At 45.8% G+C, this 21,186-nt stretch overlaps 1 protein-coding gene across 1 annotated transcript in view; it reads right to left on the bottom strand.

Moving 5' to 3' along the window:
- The window catches only part of CRLF2 (cytokine receptor like factor 2), a 34,821-nt gene extending 14,492 nt beyond the window's left edge, over positions 1-20,329 (bottom strand). The window contains exons 1-4 of the mRNA XM_014579880.4: positions 20,161-20,329; positions 11,719-11,830; positions 9,394-9,569; positions 7,901-8,040 (exon numbers count right to left, since the gene is read on the bottom strand). Of these exons, the coding sequence (XP_014435366.3) occupies positions 7,901-8,040; positions 9,394-9,569; positions 11,719-11,830; positions 20,161-20,236 (504 nt within the window). The 5' untranslated portion in view covers positions 20,237-20,329. The remainder of the gene's footprint in view (positions 1-7,900; positions 8,041-9,393; positions 9,570-11,718; positions 11,831-20,160) is intronic.
- Positions 20,330-21,186: the final 857 nt, after the last annotated feature.

Here is a 21,186-nt window from a genome sequence, read left to right as displayed (position 1 = left end):
AGGAGGAGGAGGGCTCTGAGAGCCAGGAGACTGCTGCCAGCCTGCCCGGGACCCGGGACCCCCGAGGCACCCCACAGAGCCGCTCGCCTGCGTCATCTGAGGCCGGGGAGGCATCCACCTGTGAGTACCATCGTGTTCCCCTTATGTGTACGGGGGGCTGGGGCGAGAGGGAGCCCCGGGACCGTGCGCCTGGGCCTTGCCCACCACGGAGCAGCAGCTGGGGATCCTGCAGGGGCCCTGGCCTTGCAGAGGGGAGCTGGGTTTCACACACCTGGGCATCTGGGGTAATTGACCGCTGGTCTTGTTGCACCACAGCTGCAGCACCTGGGCCTGCAGGGCGCAGCACACCGCCTGCAGCAGCCGCCCGCGCCCGGGCAAGCAGGAGAGCCAGGAACGAGGAGGAGTATCAGCGGTGGCACCTCCGGTTCATGGACCACCAGCTCCGCACCCAGGACCACTGGGTCCAGGAGGACCTGAGGCTGCACCGGAGGAGTCTGGAGGCCCTGGAGGAGCAGGGCCGTGCCCTGCGAGGCCACCTCCAGAGCCTGCTCGACTGCTTCCCATTTCCTCCTCCCCCTGCTCCCCCTGCTCCCCCTCCTGCTCCCGCTCCTGCTTCCGCTCCTGCTTCCTCCACACCCTCTGTCCCTCCTGCCCCCCCCTCCACAACCATTTCCCACCGACGCCCCCGGACCTGCAGTGTGGCGAGACGGGAGAGGCAGCCGGACTCGCACCCCTGAGCTTTCCTTTCCCTTCCTCCCTTCCCTCCCCTTCCAGCTCCCTCGTCCCAGGTTTCCCCCTCCTCTCTCCCACCCTCATTCCTCCCTTCCACCACACAGTTCTGTGAAATAAACAGACATTTTTGTTTCAAAAACAGGTGTCTTTATTTTACAGTAGGTAGGGAGGGGAAAGGGGAAGGGGGGTAGGGTGGAAGAAGGCCCCAGTGGGGCATGCAGGGAGAGGTCAGTCCTCCTCCTCCACCAGGAAGCTCTCCCGCAGGGCTTCCCGGATCCGGATGGCCCCCCGCTGGGCTTCCCAGATGGCGGCGGTGCGGGGCTGACCGTAGTGTCCAGCCATGCGGTCAGCCTCAGCCATCCAGGCTGGCAGGAAAGCCTCCCCCTTCCGCTCACACAAATTGTGGAGCACACAACATGCTGCCACCACGGGAGGGATGTTGTGCTCGGCCAGGTCCAGACAGGTGAGGAGGCATCGAAAGCGGGCTTTCAGTCGTCCAAAGGCCCCCTCCACCACGATGCGGGCCCTGGTCAGCCTGGCATTGAAGGCATGGCGGGAGGGATTGAGGTGCCCCGTGTAGGGCTTCATGAGCCAGGGCTGCAGTGGGTAGGCGGCATCCCCCACCAGGCACACGGGCATGTCCACGTCCCCGACCCTGATGTGGCGGTCGGGGAAGAAGGTCCTGTCCTGCAGCCGCTGGCACATGGAGGAGTTGCGGTACACCCGGGCGTCGTGTGCTTTGCCGGACCAGCCCACATTAATGTCTGTGAACTGTCCCCGGTGGTCACACACGGCCTGCAGGATCACGGAGAAGTACCCCTTGCGGTTGACGTACCGGGACGCCTGGTGTTCCAGGACACGGATGGGGATGTGCGTCCCGTCGATGGCCCCCCCGCAGTTGGGGAAGCCGAGGGCGCCGAATCCCCAGATGACGGCGTCCGGGTCGGCGAGGCGGACCACCCTGCGGAGCAGCACCCGGTTGATGGCCTTGACCACCTGCGGAGAGAGACACAGCAAAGCGCCAATCAGTGGGGCGCCCGGGTGGCTGGGAGCGTTCGTGCCCTGGCAGTGCTCCGCACCCCACTCCCGGAAGCAACCCCCCTGGCAGCGTGTAGTACGGCCTGGACAGCCCGACCCCTCCGGTGCGGGGCGCTTTCGCCTCCTCCCGCCCCCCCTTTGTCCCTGGGGTGGCCCATCCCCTCCTCGCAGCCCCTCTCCCCGCCGGCTCGGTGGCCGACGAGTGCCATACCTGCATGAGCACTGCTCCAACAGTGGATCTCCCCACGCCGAACTGGTTCCTGACGGATCGGTAGCTGTCCGGCGTGGAGAGCTTCCAGAGGGGATGGCGAGTCTCATGCGAGTGTCCCTTCTGCGCAGGGCAGGGGCGAGCCACTCGCAGAGCTCCAGGAAGGTGTCCCTCCTCATCCTGAAGTTCTGGGTCCACTGTCGGTCCTCCCAGCGCTCCAGGACGATGCGGTCCCACCAGTCGGTGCTGGTGTCCAGACGCCAGACGCGGCAGGGCACGCCGGTGCCGGGGCGCCGCCACGGCTCCTCCACGGCCCCCAGGGCGGCCAGGCGGAGAGGCAGGGGGCTGACGTTCACCAGGTGGTGCCAGGCAGCCTCGAGCCATTGCTGGCAGCAGCAAGTCCAGAACGTGCACCAGAAGGTGCAGGGCGAGCGGTGGCTCCATGTTGCCACCTGCGGCGGCCCCCCCGAAGAGAAGCACCGACACAGACGGGCACAGAGACCAACGCTTTGCTGTCCCTCGGCGAGGTTGGCAAGCAAGCAGGAAAAGCTGAGAACCGGCTGTCCAGGGGGGTCCCTTTAAACTCGAGCCTCAGATAGCCTCAGACAGCAGCCACACAAAGCAACTACTGACCTGATGCCCTGCCAGAACCGGTTTCAGCTGCCCTTAAATGCCCCCCTGCGTCCAATCAGTGTGGACGCGCTAGTTCGAATTAGCAAAACGTTAATTTGAACTAGTTTTTAGTTCTAGATGCGCTAGTTCGAATTAGCTTAGTTCGAATTAACTAATTCGAACTAAGTTAGTTCGAATTAGCGCTGTACTGTAGACGTACCCTAATATATTTAAAGAGTGCAATCATATCCCCCCTCAGCCTTCTTTTGGTTAAGGTAAACAAGCCAAGCTCCCCAAGTCTCCTTTCATAAGACAGGTTTTCCATTCCTCGGATCATCCTAGTGGCCCTTCTTTGTACCTGTTCCAGTTTGAATTTATCCTTCTTAAACATGGGAGACCAGAACTGCACACAGTATTCCAAATGGGGTCTCACAAATGCCTTGTATAATGGCACTAACACCTCCTTATCCCTACTAGAAATATCTCGCCTAATACATCCCAAGACCGTATTAGCCTTTTTCACGGCCATGTCACAATGGCGGCTTACAGTCATTCTATAATCAACCAGGACTCTGAGGTTCTTCTCCTCCTCCATTACTTCCAACTGATGTGTCCCCAGATTATAACTAAAATTCTTGTTATTAATCCCTAAATGCATAACCTTACACTTCTCACTATTAAATTTCATCCTATTGCTATCACTCCAATTTACAAGGTCATCCAGATCTTCCTGTATGATATCCCGATCCTTTTCTGAATTGGCAATACCTCCGAACTTTGTGTTATCCGCAAATTTTATCAGGACACTTCCACTTTTGGTGCCAAGGTCAGCGATAAAAAGATTAAATAAAATTGGTCCCAAAACTGATCCCTGAGGAACTCCACTAGTAACCTTCCTCCAATCTGACAATTCACCTTTCAATATGACCCGCTGTAGTCTCCCCTTTAACCAGTTGCTTATCCACTTCTCAACTTTCATATTAATCCCTATCTTTTCCAATTTAACCAATAATTCTCCATGTGGAACTTTATCAAATGCCTTACTAAAGTTGAGGTAGATTAGATCCACTGCATTTCCTTTATCTAAAAAATCTGTTACTTTCTCAAAAAAGGAGATCAGGTTGGTTTGGCACGATCTACCTTTTGTAAAACCATGTTGTAATTTGTCCCAATTACCATTATCCGCAATGTCTCCAACTAATTTCTCCTTCAAAAATTTTTCCAAGATCTTGCATACTACAGATGTCAAACTAACAGGCCTATAATTACCTGGGTCACTTTTTTTCCCTTTCTTAAAAATAGGAAATATATTAGCAATTCTCCAGTCAAATAGTACAACCCCTGAGTTTAGAGATGTATTAAAAAATTTTGCTAATGGACTTGCAATTTCATGTGCCAGTTCCTTTAATATTCTTGGATGAAGATTATCTGGGCCCCCCAATTTACTCCCATTAAGCTGTTCAAGTTTGGCTTTTACCTTGGATATGGTAATATCTACCTCCATATCCTTAGTCCCATTTGTTATGTTATCATTATCCCTAAGCTCTTCATTAGCCTCATTAAAGACTGAAGCAAAGTATTTGTTCAAATATTGGGCCATTCCTAGATTATCCATAACCTCCACTCCATCCTTAGTAATTAGTGGTCCTACTTCTTTTTTTGTTTTTTTCCTATTTATATGGCTATAAAACCTTTTACTATTGGTTTTAATTCCCTTTGCAAGGTCCAACTCTACCTGACTTTTAGCCTCTCTCACTTTATCCCTACATGCTCTAACCTCAATAAGGTAGCTTTCTTTACTAATCCCTCCCATTTTCCATTCCTTATATGCTTTCTGCTTTTTCTTAATCACCTCTCTGAGATGCTTGCTCATCCAGCTTGGTCTAACACACCTGCCTATAATTTTTTTCCCTTTTCTAGGGATACAGGCTTCTGACAGCTTCTGCAACTTTAACTTAAAATAATTCCAGGCCTCCTCCACTTTAAGATCCATAATTTCTTTAGTCCAATCAACTTCCCTAACTAATTTCCTTAATTTACTAAAGTTAGCTCTTTTGAAATCAAAAACCCAAGTCTCAGATTTATTTTTGTTTATCCTTCCATTTAATTTAAACTGAATTAGCTCATGATCACTCGAGCCAAGGTTGTCTCCTACAACCATTTCATCTATGAGATCTTCGCTACTCACCAAAACCAAATCTAAAATAGCATCCCCCCTTGTTGGTTCAGCAACTACTTGATGAAGGAATTCATCAGCTATCACATCTAGGAAAATCTGAGCCCTAATATTATTACTAGCACTTGTTCTCCAGTCTATATCTGGAAAGTTGAAATCTCCCATGATTACGCAGTTTCCATGAGTATTTACTTCATTAAAAACATTAAAGAGCTCTCTATCCATTTCCAAATTGGATCATGGTGGTCTGTAACACACCCCAAGCACTATCCCAGAGGAGGATCTGATAGTTTTCTTTCCCAATGTGATTTTTGCCCAAACAGACTCTGTCTTCTCCATTCCATCACTTTTTATTTCTTTACAATCTACCTCATCTTTGATATACAATGAGACTCCACCACCTTTACCCTTATTTCTGTCTTTCCTAAACAGCACATATCCTTCAATACCTGTACTCCAGTCATGCCTAGTATTCCACCATGTTTCTGTTATTCCTATAATATCTGGTTTCACTTCCTGGATCAATAGCTGTAGTTCCTCCATTTTGTTACCTAGGCTCCTCGCATTGGTGTACAAACATCTTAATTTTTGCTGTTTGGCCACACTCACATTCTTTACCAAATTTGGCATGGATATTGTACCTCCAATATAGACTAGTATCCACCCTCCAATATAGACTAGTATCCACCCTACCCTTCCTCATGTACATTCTCCTACCCCCAGCTATATCCTTTCTTACTTCATTTTCCTCCCTCTCAGTGTTAAAATCCAGCGTAGAGATTACCTGGACATCTCCCAACTGTCTCCCCCAAATTCCTAGTTTAAAGCTCTCTTCATCAGTTGAGCCAGCCTCCATCCTAGAAGTCTATTTCCCTCCCTACTTAGGTGAAGTCCATCCCTAGAGAACAGTCCTCTGTCCATAAATGCCTCCCAGTGACCATACATCCCAAAGCCCTCCTTATAGCACCACTGCCTAAGCCATCTATTGATCATCATAATCCTGTCACATCTTAGTTGCCCTTCTCTAGGAACAGGCAGAATCCCACTAAAGATCACCTGAGCCTCAATTTCCTTGAGCATCCTCCCCAGCCTATCATAGTCTCCCTTAATTCATTCCAGCGAGAATCTAGCCGTATCATTTGTTCCTACCTGAAGGATGATCAATGGATTCCTTCCTGCTCCCTTAATAATCCTCTTCGACCTCAGTTCCACATCCCGTATCTTAGCACCCGGCAGACAGCACACCCTTCTATTCTCTGGATCAGCTCAGGTTACAGGCCTATCTATTCTTCTCAATCACGTACCCAATCACGTAGACCTGCCTTTTCCTAGTGACAATGCAATTCTCTGGTCTATCTCTTGCTTCCTCTGGCTGCAAGTCCTTGCCATTCCTGTTTTCCCTTGTAATCCTCTTTAACCCATCCTGTATCCTCCTAATGCTCATTATTGGTGTTGTCTCCATAAACTCTTCCCTTTTATCTATGGGACTAGCCACTCTTCTCTTCTTCCTTACCCTTCCATCTTCATTATCTACCTGCTGTACCCCTTCTTCATTCTCCAGCTCCACATACCTGTTCTTGAGCTCTATTTTTCCTTCACTGACCCATCTTTTCCTCTGCCTGGTTCTCTTAGTCACATGCTTCCACTGTCCATTTTCTTCGCCCAGCAGTCCCCCCTCTGAGGCCCTCCTTGATCCTGCTTCCATCTGCATATCTAAACTTTCCCCTTCAGCCACATCATGCCTTTGCTCCATCATCTGCTCAAACCCCCTTCTAAACTTGACCAGAGTTTCCACCTGCATCTCCAATCCTCAGATCTTTTCTTCCATCAGCTCTATCAGGCGGCACTTCATACAAACAAAACTCCTTTCAGGTACCCCCTCCAGAATCATGTACATACCGCAGCTACCACATCCAATCATCCTCCTCGTGTTCTCTACTACTTGGGCCACGGCCACTACTGCCTCTGTGTTTTATCTACTTTCTCACCAAAATCCTATTAGTCTGGTGAACACAAAAACAAACCAAAACACCCCCTCCACAGCAAAAACAAACCCTACAATCCAAACTCCCTTTACAAACTCAAACTCCCCTGTTTATAGCTCTGTTTGCTGGCTCTTGTGCCGCTGCAGCTATCTATGTCACATTCATGCTACAAAAATTATTTGTGAAACAAACAGAATTAACTTTGGTTCACAAAGTATATACCAAAAAACAAATAGTCTTGCAGTATCTTCGAGACTACCAAAACATGTAGATGGTAACATGAGCTTTTGTGGGCACAACCCACTTCTTCAGATGAATGAGTTGTGCCCACGAAAACTCATGATACCATCTACATGTTTTGTTAGCCTTTAAGATACTGCAAAACTATTCATTGTTTTTTAAGTTTTTCCTGTTACAGAATAACTCTGCTATCCCTCTAAAGTATACACCAGTTAGTTATGAACCCAGAAAGAATTAATTCCATGATATAAAATGGAAAGATGGTATTTCCGTTCTAGATAAATAAAATGCCTGGAATATTGTGTCTTCCCCATCAGCTGCTCTCTGTTGTCTTTTCCTCCAATTTTTTCATCTTCATTTCCCATTTATGACTCTCCTCCCTGCTTATATTCTTCATGTATTACCTTTCCCCTACCATCTTCTTGTCATGTGCCTATGCAATGAAGAGTAACTCCTTAACCAGGCCCATTCACTGGAATGCTGACATTCAGTACATATGAGATAGCTAGAACTCTAGGGCTAGCCTTCACCACTAAAAAAGATATGTTTTTACTAGTGGTAACTAACACGTGAAGACCAGGCCCATAGTTTACCATGAGGTAAACTCGTCAAGGCCAATCCCTGGAGGTGGTATAAAACTATTTAGCTTGACAACTTAATCTCACTTTCAGTTAAAGTGCCTGGGTTTCAGCATGTATTTACCTCAGGATAGCATGTGTGTTAGTTATCCCAAAGGAAAAAAAATGCATCTTTTTTTTTTATGAAAACTAGTCCTTATTCTGTTCCCAGTCTAACAAGTGTATGTTAATGGGATAGGATGGACCTCCAAGAAAACCCCACCTTCTGTTCTAGGGAGTGGTCATTCCCATCTCTTTCCTCTGTTAAGTGAGAATTGCAAATTCTACCCACCTGCCATTCTTTGTCATATTCGCTTTTATACTGAAGTTCAAGCTTCAGGCACTTTGTTTTTGTCTTTGGTTTACTACATCCAACAGTAAGTGTATCTCCTTGCCAGTGGAAAGTTACATTTTCAGGTGGGTTAGGTTTTACTAAGGAAAAATAGACATAAAATATACAATGTTCTCTTAGAATGAACCATCACAACACACTTCAACAAGCAGCCTGGATCCCCCCGAGATACCCTGCAGGCAGTGTGTGGGGTGGGGGAGAGAGGCATGCAGGAGGGTGCGGCCCTTGAAGTGTTGCCCTCCCCCCCAGACAGCCTGCAGGTCATGGGGAGGTGCTGTAGGGGGCGGCAGCCTCTAGAGCCTAGTCCCCCCTCCACAGCCTACAGCACATGAGGGAGGGCAACTGGGGGGGGAGGCTGGCAGGAGAGCACAACCCCTTGGAAGAAGTCACTGCTGGAGCAGTGCTTCCCCTACCTCCCAGCCTCCTCTCCTGAATCCCCTACCCTGAGTCCTGCACCTCCCACCTGCCTTGACTTCAGCCTCCCCTCCCCCTCCCCCGATCCCCCACACCTCCCAACCCTTTGACCTAAACCACCCATCTCCCGCCCTTCCTCACCCCTGAACACTCACTCCAGCCTTCATTTTCCTTCATTTTTTGAAACATACAATCATTGAAATAACGTGTATATTTTTCATTTATTTAAAAAAAAAAATTCTTCAGTTACAAACCAGAGCAATGCCAGGTAAATCTGCTAGTATAATGTATTTACCCCTCTACTATGAAAATGGAAACATGGCTACTAGTTGTTACTACATGTATGTTTACATGTCCTGCGTAGACACCTACATCGAATATTTCAAAATCCAAACATACCTACATTTTTGAGTATTCAAAATCCAAAACTGGATTTGAATTTTGGGGCATTTATTGAAGTGAGTAGCTCCAGTGAAAACAATGTGACCACTGACGTAAGTGTTGAAGAAGCAGCCTTATTATACCCAAAGAAAGAACAATATTTTATTTTATTGATAATATTTGTCCATTGGACTAATTCATCATCTTCCTTGATAATATTTTATACTTTGCAACTGTTCTCTCTCTTTCGGTGCATCTACACAGCACCCTAAACTCAAAATATGATACACAATTTGCATTACACAAATTGTGTATCTTATTTTGACTCTATTTCAAAATAGCTTATTTTGTAATTTGGCTTGTCTACACGGCACCAAATTTTGAAATAATGCACTATTTTGAGACATCCCTTAACTCTCATTGGATAAGAATTACAGGGATGCTGAAATAGCGCGCACATTATTTCGAAAAATATTTTGAAATAACAGGAGGCTTGTTAAGATGTAGGATACTGGAGGTAACCTGAAATAGCCGCACAGTGTAGATGTACCCTTTGTCTCAGACTAATTACAAAAGAACATCATTGAAGGCACTGCCATTACCAAGGAATTTGGTAATGTCATTGCTCAATCACTTACTGTAGAAATCAGTTTTTAATGATCGGTTGAAAAGCTCTTTACTTCCACTCTTATCCTTAATAGACATGGTAAGAGTCTTTCCCTCCGTCTTGAAGAAACAGCCAGAATTGTAGCCTTGATCAAGTATATAGTTGGCACATAGCTTCCAAACTCTGTTTTGAGAATGTGTGTCAAAACTATAAGTAAAAAGAAAAATAAAATTAGTTAACACAGTTATTATGCTATCTGTTGAAATAAGTTAGTTGCTTTTTGTGAGTTTAGATCAGAGCTACTCAACTTTGGAAGCCGTGGGGGCCACAATGAGACTCACAGAACATGCCGAGAGCTGCAACTTAAGTGTGGTTGCATATACCTGCAAATATATATGCAAATATATGCAAAGAGCTTCTTTCACACTGATGGGCATGAATACAAAGTTTAAGCATTAAGCCATGGTGCTGGACCCAAACATAGCCAGTATGAGCCAGTCAGCACCTCTCAGGCTCTGCCCGCAAGGCTAAGCAGCCAGCACTTCCCACAATGCCCCGGCTCTCTTGGCACCTCCTCCTTGGGGGCTAGAAATGCTGATACTCTATACCCATCTGTTCCAACCAGCCTGTCCTCTTGCATCTTTCAATGCTCTAGGAGATGCCTCGCTGTTGTGGAGAGTGTTCCCCGTGGAGGCCATGTTTAAAGGATTCCACTTGCGGACCGCATGTTGAGTAGCCCTGCTTTAGATTATTAAAATACTTCTTCTCAAATTATATTTTCATGGAGAATTTATCGATGGAATTTTCAAAGTGGAGAAGAGGATTTCAATACCTGACTCCCATTGCCTTCCCAGTTATCTGTTCATTACAATTTGAGATTGTTCAGTTTCTTTAATGTTGTCTTTTCTAAGAAGGGAAGGGTTTGCTATGTCAAACACTCATTACTTGATAAGGTATCCTATTTCTACACAATACTAGGGAAAATGCGGTCTCATATACCCTCTAAAATGAGTAACCCTCATACGGGCTAACTTATCATTGAGCCAACAGAATTATAAATGTTACATTTCCATTTGCACCATCAACTGCTTGCTGCACAGCTCTTAATTAAACAGCAGTGAAAGCGGTGAGTGTGTGTGAAAAATGGCACATAGACTGGAATCAGGAGAATGAGAAAACTGTGAGTAAGAAGCTAAGTAGTCAGCAGATCTGCTGATTTCTTTGGAAAAGATAGTGCAGGGAGGAGTAAAGATAAACAAGACTGCATGCTGATATGAATCAAATATAATCTGCTCTTTCAATTGCAGGAACAACTCACACACAACTTGGACTAGGTGAGATATCTGATGGGACATCTAGGTTGCAATTAAAACACCATAGGTGGCCCATGTCAGCTCACTCGGGCTCAGAGAGCTTATATCGGGGGGCTGTTAAGCTGTGGTGAAGACAGCCTGCCAGATCCCCACGAGTACACCCCTACCATGGCCAATTCCATAACCATAGGGTTTGAAAATTAGTAATGTCCACATTTGCAGTTATTTAAACCTGAAATTTCATGGTGTTGCAACCATGAGTCCAGACCCAAAAGGAGATTGTGGGGGCTGTAAACCTCTTGTGGAGGGGTCATGGGACTATCACCCTCGTTTCTGTGCTGCCTTCAGAGTAGGACTCCCATGCTGCTGAAAGCACCCAAGCCAGGGCTTCCTAGATACTATTCCTGGCCGGATTGGGCGGGACAGTACTTACTCTTCCTCTGCCCAGCTGCTCTTGGGTACCTCTCCTGGCTGCAGAACGCTCTGCATGCCCTGCCCCACACTTGTGTCTGGCTCCCATCACTCTGCAGCTGCATGGGGAAGGGTCACTGTGCAAGGTGTGCCCCCTTCCAGATGCAATTATTAACTTGTTTCATTGAAAGAAAGGTCATGTGAACCTTTGCCACACTCAGGGAGCTCCAAGCAGCACAGGGATCCAACTGCCTCCTACAGCTGCAGGAACCTCAGGCAGGAACCTCAGGAATGCTCAGTCTCAGAAAGCATCCTGCAAAGGAGGGAGGCACCCGGAGGTAGCTCTGGTCTGGTCCCCGCCGTTCTCAGCACCAGAGCAGAGTATAGGAGAGAGACAACATCTGTCCCTCCCTTGGCCAGTTAGAGATAGGACCTCTCTTTGCCTGGGGCACTCCTTGGAGACATCAGATTTCATGGGGAAGGGCTTATTGCCTGGTAGGGCCCTCCCCATTTGTCCGAGTTAGCTGACATGGGCCAACCATGGGTATTTAACTGGAGTATAGACATAGTCTCAGAATCACTAGGCAAAGCTGCTACCGAAGAGGAACAAGATAGCCATTCCCAGTGCTTACCTGTAAAAAAAAGTCACATTCCTGTCAGGGTAATAGTCTTTAGCTGCCCATGTGATCTGCATCAGTTCACCATTGAAATTGACTATTGTGATGTTGACGGTTCCTTTCAAACCTGTCTCATTGAAATGACAAACAAAACGATTTCAACCTGAGCAATCCAAAAACATGGCCATACATTTGTTAAGAAACAGGAATTATAACTGAATTACTCCATGTCCACAGATGATAGAAAAAAAAGAGGCAATGTGAAGCCTCGTCAGGCAGGTAAATTAGACTAAAAGATCCAGAGAGGTTAAAAATATGGGTGGAAAATAATAAAATGTCATTGAGATTTGCTAATTTGAAATAGCATGTCCACATTGAGTGGACCCTGAACCGAGGTTAAGGCTGGCCGGAAGCAGTGCCGGCAGGGCATCAGGGTTAGGACTTAAAGTGTGGAGCTGCTGCCTCAGGCTAGCCGAGAGCTGTGCTTAAAGGGACCCGACCCCTACCCCGGACAGACAGTTCTCAGGGTTCCCCGCCTGCTTGTCTAACTCGATGAGGGACAGCAAAGCAGTCCTGGCTTGGAGTCCCCTGAGTGCCCACACTCAGCAGATCACAGCACTCGGCCATCAACCCAGCTGCACTTGCCACAGGCTGCTATCCGGGAGGCTTGATCGGGGGGCTGTCAGGATCCAGGAGGCCCTGTAAGAGAGCTTCCACCCCGAGGAGCCCGCAGAGCCACCCCAGTCCTCCCAATCGGGGGCTCGTGCCCCATTCCTCCCTCACCTCCTTCCACTTACCCCTCCCTAGCCCCCCTTCCTGATGTACAAAATAAAGGACACGTGAGGTCAAAAATAGAAACTCTCTTTATTGAACAAAACTCGGGGAGACTGGGAAAAGGAGGTGGGAGAGGGGAAAAGAGAGGGTGGGAGAGGGGAGGGCAACTAAAATGATCAGGGGTTTGGAAAAGGTCCCATATGAAGAGAGGCTAAAGAGACTGGGACTTTTCAGCTTAGAAAAGAGGAGATTGAGGGGGGATATGATAGAGGTCTATAAAAGCATGAGTGGTGTGGAGAGGTTTCATAAAGAAAAGTTCTTCATTAGTTCCCATAATAGAAGGACTAGAGGACACCAAATGAAATGAATGGGTAGCAGGCTTCAAACTAACAACAGAAAGTTCTTCTTCACAAAGCAAATAGTCAACCTGTGGAACTCCTTGCTGCAGGAGGCTGTGAAGGCTAGAACTACAACAGAGTTTAAAGAGAAGTGAGGTAAAGTCATGGAGGTTGGGTCCATGGAGTGCTATTAGCCAGGGGGTAGAAATGGTGTCCCTGGCCTCAGTTGGTGGAAGGCTGGAGATGGATGGCACGAGACAAATGGCTTGGTTATTGTCTTCAGTCCATCCCCTCCAGGGTACCTAGTGTTGGCCGCTGTCGGCAGACAGGCTACTGGGCTAGATGGACCTTTGGTCTGACCCGGTATGGCCATTCTTATATTCTTATGTTCTAAGCTCAGGGCTCAGGATCGGGAGTCTCACTGGACCAACTTGATTTTCATGCACACCTGCTCCTGGGTTCGCATGTGGCCTTTGGTGGCCAGGCTGGCAGCCATGCGGCTGTAGGTGGCTGCATTCCTGTGCCTAGTGCAAAGATAGTGGACATTGGAGGCCTCCCCCCAAACCTCGATGAGGTCCACGATCTCCTCACTAGACCAGGCGGGCGCCCGCCTCTTGCGGCCCCAGGCAGGCTTTTGGGAGCTGCCAGCCTGGTCCTAGGAAGAGGCGGAGGGCTGGGTGGCAGCAGGTGGCTGGCTCGTGCTGTGCCAGGTGCAGGGTCTGTTGGCTGGGTGCTGGCAGGCTTGCAACGGGCACAAGCACTGTAGCCAGACCATGCCCTTTGAAGGGCTCCAGGGCCGGGAGAGGGGCAGAAGAGTTTCCCTGGTTTGGCCCAGAGTGGCCACCAAGGCAAGCTGGGAAGGGCTAGCCTCCAACTAATTCGAATTAAGTGGCTACACAGCCCTTAATTCGAACTACTTAATTCGAACTAGGCATTAGTCCTCATAGAATGAGGTTTACCTAGTTCGAATTAAGCGCTCCTCTAGTTCGAATTTAATTTGAACTAGCAGTTTGCATGTATAGCCACTATTAAAGTTAATTCAAACTAACGGCTGTTAGTTCAAATTAACTTTGTAGTGTAGACATACCCTTTAACTGCTTCTTTCTGGCCTCTCAGAGGGAATGGGAATGGACTGTGAGGAATTGAGGCCATGGGTTCTCATCTGCCCTGAAAAGAAGATGTGATTGGTTACAACATAGGGAGTAAGTTGCATAAACACAAAGAATGGCTCCTGGTTTTTCTCCTGTAGGAGGACAGTTCCATAGTATCCCTTAAAGACTCAATCTATCCCTGGATAAAGACCTTAAGTTTTGGCTTTATATGCTTTTTGTTTGACCTTAAAGAATGTCACATATGCTTGTTTAGCTTTGCATTTAGTCCACTTGCCTTCAGTGGGACTATGGGCATTGTAAAGCTAACCATGTGCAGGAATCTTAGCAGAATTAGGGCTTTACTCTGCACCTAGCTATAGGCCAGCTGCATATTATGGAGTAGAATGTTGGGATTTTAACACCTGCATTTGCCATCTAGAAAACATGGTTATTGATGCCTTGTAAATGTGTTACCAATATATAGTGAATAATTGAAAGTGGGAGGTTGTAATAAATGATCTGGTAACAGTAGGAATCATCTGATATACTCTAGTTTCTAAGAGCTTCATAACAGTAAGTGATGACATAACCTTTTGAAGGTTTTAGAATACTGTATTCAATTGTACAGGATTTATATAATTGTAAATGCATTTGTAAATAATTTGATTATTACAGTATGCTGTACTGTTGGGCAAATGAATTTCAGGCTCTGCATTTTTTTTAGTTTGCTTTTTTCATACCAGAAGATTACCCGGCGTTGCCCGTGTCCAGCCTGGGACAGGATGGGGGATGCACTGGCTTACCACTGGTGCTCCCTGGGCCTAAACCAGGAACGGGGTGGGCTCTGCACAGGCTGGCCCCGGCAGCATTCCTCAGGCCCAGCCCTGGAGCTGGAATCGGGGCCATGCTAGCCCAACATGGGGGAAAGGGAGGGGAGACATGCAAGCTGGCCAGGCACAGCTATGCTACATGACTTATCAGTGCTGGGGGCAGGATGTGGCTCCTGGAGGAGGGATGGGGCTGCACTCTCCAGCCCTGATCGTGTTCCGGGGCAGAGGTTGTGGAGGTGGGGCTGACAGGCCTTCCCCACCTTGTCTGGCGCTGGGGCTGAGGGCCAAGAGGGAGGGTTTGGGGGCAGAGAAGCCACTTACCTGGGCCAGTGACCAGCAAGATGGCAAGCCCCATTCTCAGTCGGCCACTCCCTTTGTGGTGCAGCTGCCCTCAGTGGTTACCCTGCATTATAGCTGTCCCCCACACTCATGGTGCAGTAATGCATCCCTCCAAACAGCCTTTCTATGTTTTGGAAAACAATCAAACTCCAGGCACATCCCATTTTCCTGGCACAACCAATCCCTGACCTTACTTTTAGTTAGGATAAGAGGAGGCTGCAGACCAATTTAGTAGTCCTAGCTGTTATTATTTAGGAGGATTTTTTGAACACACATCCTCACGGACAGACGGAAGATGCACAGATTCTCACACATCTCTGAAATATAGAGAAAGTTAGTTCACAGTCCTCATCAAATACAGAATAGTGATAGAGCTGCAATCGTGTTAGTCTGGTCTAGCTGAAACAAAAGACAGAACTATGTAGCACTTTAAAGACTAACAAGATGGTTTATTAGGTGATGAGCTTTCGTGGGCCAGACCCACTTCCTCAGATCAATATGTAGAAGAAAATTGTCACAACCATTTATACAAAAGTGATACAATCAAAAAAAAATGAATGCATGTGAAATTGACAAATCAAATTTTAGAACAGAGTGTGGGTGAGGGGGGAAGGTTAGTGTCTGTGAAGTAATGACATAGAGGTGATAATAGGGGAAGTTTCTGTGAACTTCCCTCACAGAAACTTCTGTGAACTTCCTCACAGAAACTTCCCCTATTATCACCCCTATGTCATTAACTCACAGACACTTTTTCGTAAAAGGGATGTAAATTAGACGTTTCGCAATTGCTAATGAAGCGGGGATTTAAATCTCCCCCGCTTCATTAGCATAAAAATGGCTGCCGCTTTTTTTCGGCACGGAGCTTTGCTGGAAAAAAGTGCCAGTCTAGACGCTGATCTTGCGGAAAATAAAGCCTTTTCCGAAAGATCCCTTATCCCTTATTTCATAGAATATAGAATATGAAATAAGGGATAAGGGATCTTTCAGAAAAGGCTTTATTTTCCGCAAGATCAGTGTCTAGACTGGCACTTTTTTCCGGCAAAGCTCCGTGCCGAAAAAAATGGCAGACATTTTTATGCTAATGAAGCGGGGGAGATTTAAATCCCCGCTTCATTAGCAATTGCGAAACGTCTAATTTACATCCCTTTTACGAAAAAGGGATGTAGTCTAGACATAGCCTAAGTGTTCCAGACAAGGGGCCATGGACCAGATGCCCAGACTTCCACTGAAATTAATAAGAATAAAATATTTTTGAGGATCTGGATCCATGTTCTCTACTTAGGCACTGGGAGAGTGCTGTGTGTGCATCTTTACAGATAATAATAATATAAAGAATGAAAAATGTATTGTATTATGTAATATTTTTTAAACATCAAGTGAGATCAGCATCCATTCAGATTCTTTTTCACAGCTTATGTGAATGTTAACAATCCCCTTTTATGCCCCATATTTCCTGCCCCTTTTTCTGAAGGCTGCTTATTCTCCTCTATGGGCAGGAACTACATTTTTGGAAGGAGAACCATCTTCTGCCAGTGGAAAGTGGCTTTTACGGGAATCAAGTCAGAGAAGTTTAACTTGGGAGGAGGGAACAGGTTAGACCAATAAAACAGGGGTTATTTCCCTCCTGTTTCATAGGCTTTATGATTCCAAAGAGGACAACTGAGATGATCTCAATCATTGAACTTTCCACACACTCAGCCAATTTGGTGCCTTGTTTCATATTAATGGTAGACCCTATCTTGCCCACTGCCCCACAGTCGTATAAGGGCAAGGAGGTCACATGACATTCCAAAGTGATAGGGAAGAAGCAGGGTTATTAATTAATTACTCTTGTCATTACTTATTGTTTTATCATGGCTGGAAGTCAAGGCCTCGTTATGCTAGACTCTGCACAACCATGCAGCCAAGAGACAATCCCTGTCCTGAAGAGATGTTCTGGATCCAGGCCCTCACATGTCAGCCAATGAACTTCGCCAAGAATTCAATCTTGTGTGCTGGTTGGACCGTTCCAGCTCTGGGAAGAGCTCTACTTTTGTTCTTGGAGGGAAAATTCTTGCTGGAATGCTAATAGAATTGATGGCATGCCCCCACATGGCCCTCAAAGACGACCTAATTGGCACAGTTGAGCACTGAATGCACTGAAGAGAGTAGAAGCATAAACACATGAAATATATGTTCTCTCCATGCAGTATGTTGTCTGATAGAAAAAATAAGCAGAAAACATGACTGCTAGTTGAGTCCACCACCTTGAATAATTTATACAAGCAGAACCCTGAACAAACATGTAAGTAGTAACATTGGGAACCACAAATTATTTCTCTTAAGTGTTGAACCAAAAGGAACACCATAATAAGACAAAATATAATGAAACAACCAAAAACCACCTGTCTACAAAAATAACATAGTGGAACACAAATGTTCTGGAATCCTTGCAACCTCAACAAATCAACAAAACAGAACAAAAAACGCTACGTCTCATTTCCCAACACTGATTAAAGCTCATAAGCAACCACACATAGTACTTCCACATTTTGTAGCTCCTAGCTCACTGTATTGAACCCAAGCTGCAACTGATCCTGCAGCTGCTACGTGCGCTGGAGTATTGCTTATCCATGATAGCAATCTCATCTAAGTCAATCGAACCACATATAGGAAATAGTGCCACTAAGGGTAAGCACTGAAAAACATGAAATGAGCACCCATGCCTGAACAAAAGATAAACAAATCCCTGTCTTAAAAGTATGAGTGAGAAGGAGGGAGAAAAATAGAGTGCATATACCTGGGGGAGATGTATTCTTGGCTACATTTACTGGGCTTCAATATTGGCAGAAGTGGCATACCATGGGTTGGATAACAGGCACTGCAGTAGCTAGACACTACTAGGCTGATTCTGTTATGCTTGTACAAACTGGATTTAACATATGTAAGTAGTAGAGTGTTCCATCCACTTTCTAAATAACTATACCAAGTAATTACCAATGGAGCATCAGTCCTTGTGTCACTGAGTTGCCATAAGTGATGTGTTCCATATATACACTATAATATAGAACAGATTTATAGAAAATGATAAACTTTGGGATACTCTTAGGCTGTGTCTAGACTGCATCCCTTTTCCGTAAAAGGGATGCAAATTAGACACATCGCAATTGCAAATGAAGCGGGGATTTAAATCCCCCCTGCTTCATTTGCATAAACATGGCTGCCGCTTTTTTCCAGCTCGGGGCTTTGCCGGAAAAAAGCGCCAGTCTAGATGGGGAACTTTCAGAAAATAAAGCCTTTTCCGAAAGATCCCTTATTCTTCTTAAAAAAAGGAATAAGGGATCTTTCGGAAAAGGCTTTATTTTCCGAAAGATCCCCGTCTAGAAAAAAGCCAGAAAAAAGCGGCAGCCATGTTTATGCAAATGAAGTGAGGGGGGTTTAAATCCCTGCTTCATTTTCAATTGCGATGTGTCTAATTTGCATCCCTTTTACGGAAAAGGGATGCAGTCTAGACACAGCCTTAAAGAATGATTTTTTCTCATTAAATTCAGAAATCATATACCGTAACTTAGGGTGTGTCTAGACTACCTAGTTTTGTCGACAAAAGTGGACTTTTGTCGACAAAACAATACCAGCGTCTACACTACCGCGGACTTCTGTCGACATAACGTCGACAGAACTCCGCGGTTTTGTCGACGCTGGTATACCTCATTTTACGAGGCAAAACACCTTCTGTCGACAGAGTTCTGTCGACAGAAGGTGTTATTGCCTGTAACGTTGCGTCCAGACTACGGAGTTCTGTCGACAAAGCGGCTTGCTTTGTCGACAGAACTCCATGTGTCTGGACGCATATTGTCGACGGAAGTTTTGTCGACAGTATCTGTCAACAAAACTTCCGTCGACAAAACGCGGTAGTCTAGACGTACCCTTAGTGTTAAACAACAATGAAGATTAAATTACCCCCATGTGCACTGTGGGAGGGTTTTTGATGGATTTTTGAGTCCATGAGTTGATATCTTAGTATGAGTAATAATGACCCTGTTCAATAAAAAGTCTCAGACAGATATTCTAATGTCTAGGATACCAAATATCCGATCTGTTACTGTGAATTAACAATGGATGAGATTTTTTTTCCTCTGGGAAATATATTATTAACTTTTCAGTATCCACAAGGACTATTATTAGGAATATATTAGGAATATATTTCTTAAATTATCCTGTTCTCAATAAAACATACTCTAGTAATAATAGTAATTGAATAATAGTAATTACTAATATAAGGCTTAATCAGGCCTATGCAATTCTTGTCTGCTTTGGGGATGGGTATTTTTAGGCCTGCCTGAGCTCTAGCACCCAGTGCACCACGATGGCTGCATCATTTTACCCATACCCAATCAATATGAGAGAATATTAATTGTTTAACTCTTACTTAAATCTCCGGTTCTTAATATAAATGTCTGGCCAGAATATTGCAGCTCTATTTTTGTGTATGATTCCTGCTAGCATATTTCATAATTTTGGCAGTATGTACTACTCCTCAGAGTTCTGAGAGTGCCTCCCTTTATCCTTTGGCTGATTGTCAACTGGAAGAAACCATTGTAAACATTTCTGTTATATCCTTATACATTTGTAAAGTAACAAGGGCTCAAATTTATGCCTGGTATAATGACACTGAAGTCTCTGTGATATTACACCAGTGATGAAGCAGTCCATATTATGCCTGATAAAACATGAAGCAAATAAAGCATCCATGTGAACAAAGGCACTGACAGCCTTGCCAGGCCCCTAAGTAAGGTGGAGGATCTGGCTCTGCCATCCCAGAAGGGGAGGAGCATCAGTTAGAAGGGGCATGGTTGAGGGCAGCCAGTCCTCAGTGTCACCTGGACAGTGGCACACCTATCCCCAGCTCTTAGCGCTGCTGGAGTAAGCCAAATTTTGCTTTGGTGGCTATTTAAAGAGCCTAGGTCCTTTTGAATTGCCAGGCCCCGAAGCAGAGTTGCTCCCTAGCCCCTCCCTCCACCCCACCCCTCCTCCCCCCGCCTGCACATGAACAATGAAAATCTGCACATCAGATTCTAAAATTAATATCTGGAGAGTTCAACTTACTTTGTGCAAGTGATTGAGAAGCCATCAGGTTGCCCAAGATAAAGATTGCTGCATAGGCTTGAAGGACTAGCCACATACTTGCAAATATTCATTAGTCTATGATCAGATTACCATGGAAAGCCCTGACAGCATTTCTTCATGAGTAATCTGAACTCCTGGAGTTCACCACTTTATATCAGAGGCTGGAAGGAACTAGAGGAAATGACAACAGGAAACAGAACATTAATTTTCATGTAGATATGAATAAATGAATGAAATATATTGCTACAGGTCAGCGACGCTTCATACGTCTGCCTGTGTTACTTATATGATGTGATATCACTGTTAAGAAGAAGAAAAAATTTGGAGATGCAAACTTGTTAGATTTTGACATGCCAACAATTTCCCTTTCTATCACTTTTCACACACAGCCCTTTCAAGTTACATGTATGCATTTGTACATACATATATATGTGTGTGTGTGGAGAGAGAGAGAGGGCTATTAGGAATATATTTCTTAAATTATCCAGTTGTTCTCAATAAAACATACTCTAGTAATAATAGTAATTGAATAACAGTAATGACTAATATAAGGATTAATCAAGCCTGTGCACATCTCGTCTGCTTCGGGGGAAGGGTATGTTTAGGCCTGCCTGTGCTCTAGCACCCAGTTCATCACGATGACACAAACCAGTTCCACAGGCAGAAGGAGAACAGGCTCTATGAGTAAGCAAAGGAGACCAGAGGGGAAGAAAAGCTGCCCAGCAGAATGCACTATGTTGTCCTCTCTGTAGCTCATTGCTCCCCAGTTGCTGTACATTAAGGTCCATAAGATGATATTTTTCTTGATTTTTTTTTCTACAGGCTAAATCTCTGTTGGACTGCAGAAGCAGGAAAGAGGGCTGGTGCTGCTGATATGCCAAGCCTGGGGGGCGGGAGGAGGGCATAGAAGGGGAGAGGAAGACACAAGGAAAACATTCTTTAGCACTGCCCTCACTAGCCCATAATTACTAAAGAAATACTCTGGAAAGGGTATATTTTAAGTCA

The sequence above is a fragment of the Pelodiscus sinensis genome, chromosome 1 (assembly GCF_052426305.1).
Source record: "Pelodiscus sinensis isolate ZL-2025 chromosome 1, ASM5242630v1, whole genome shotgun sequence".
Lineage (NCBI taxonomy): Eukaryota > Metazoa > Chordata > Testudines > Trionychidae > Pelodiscus > Pelodiscus sinensis.
This window is presented reverse-complemented; position numbering and strand designations above follow the sequence as displayed.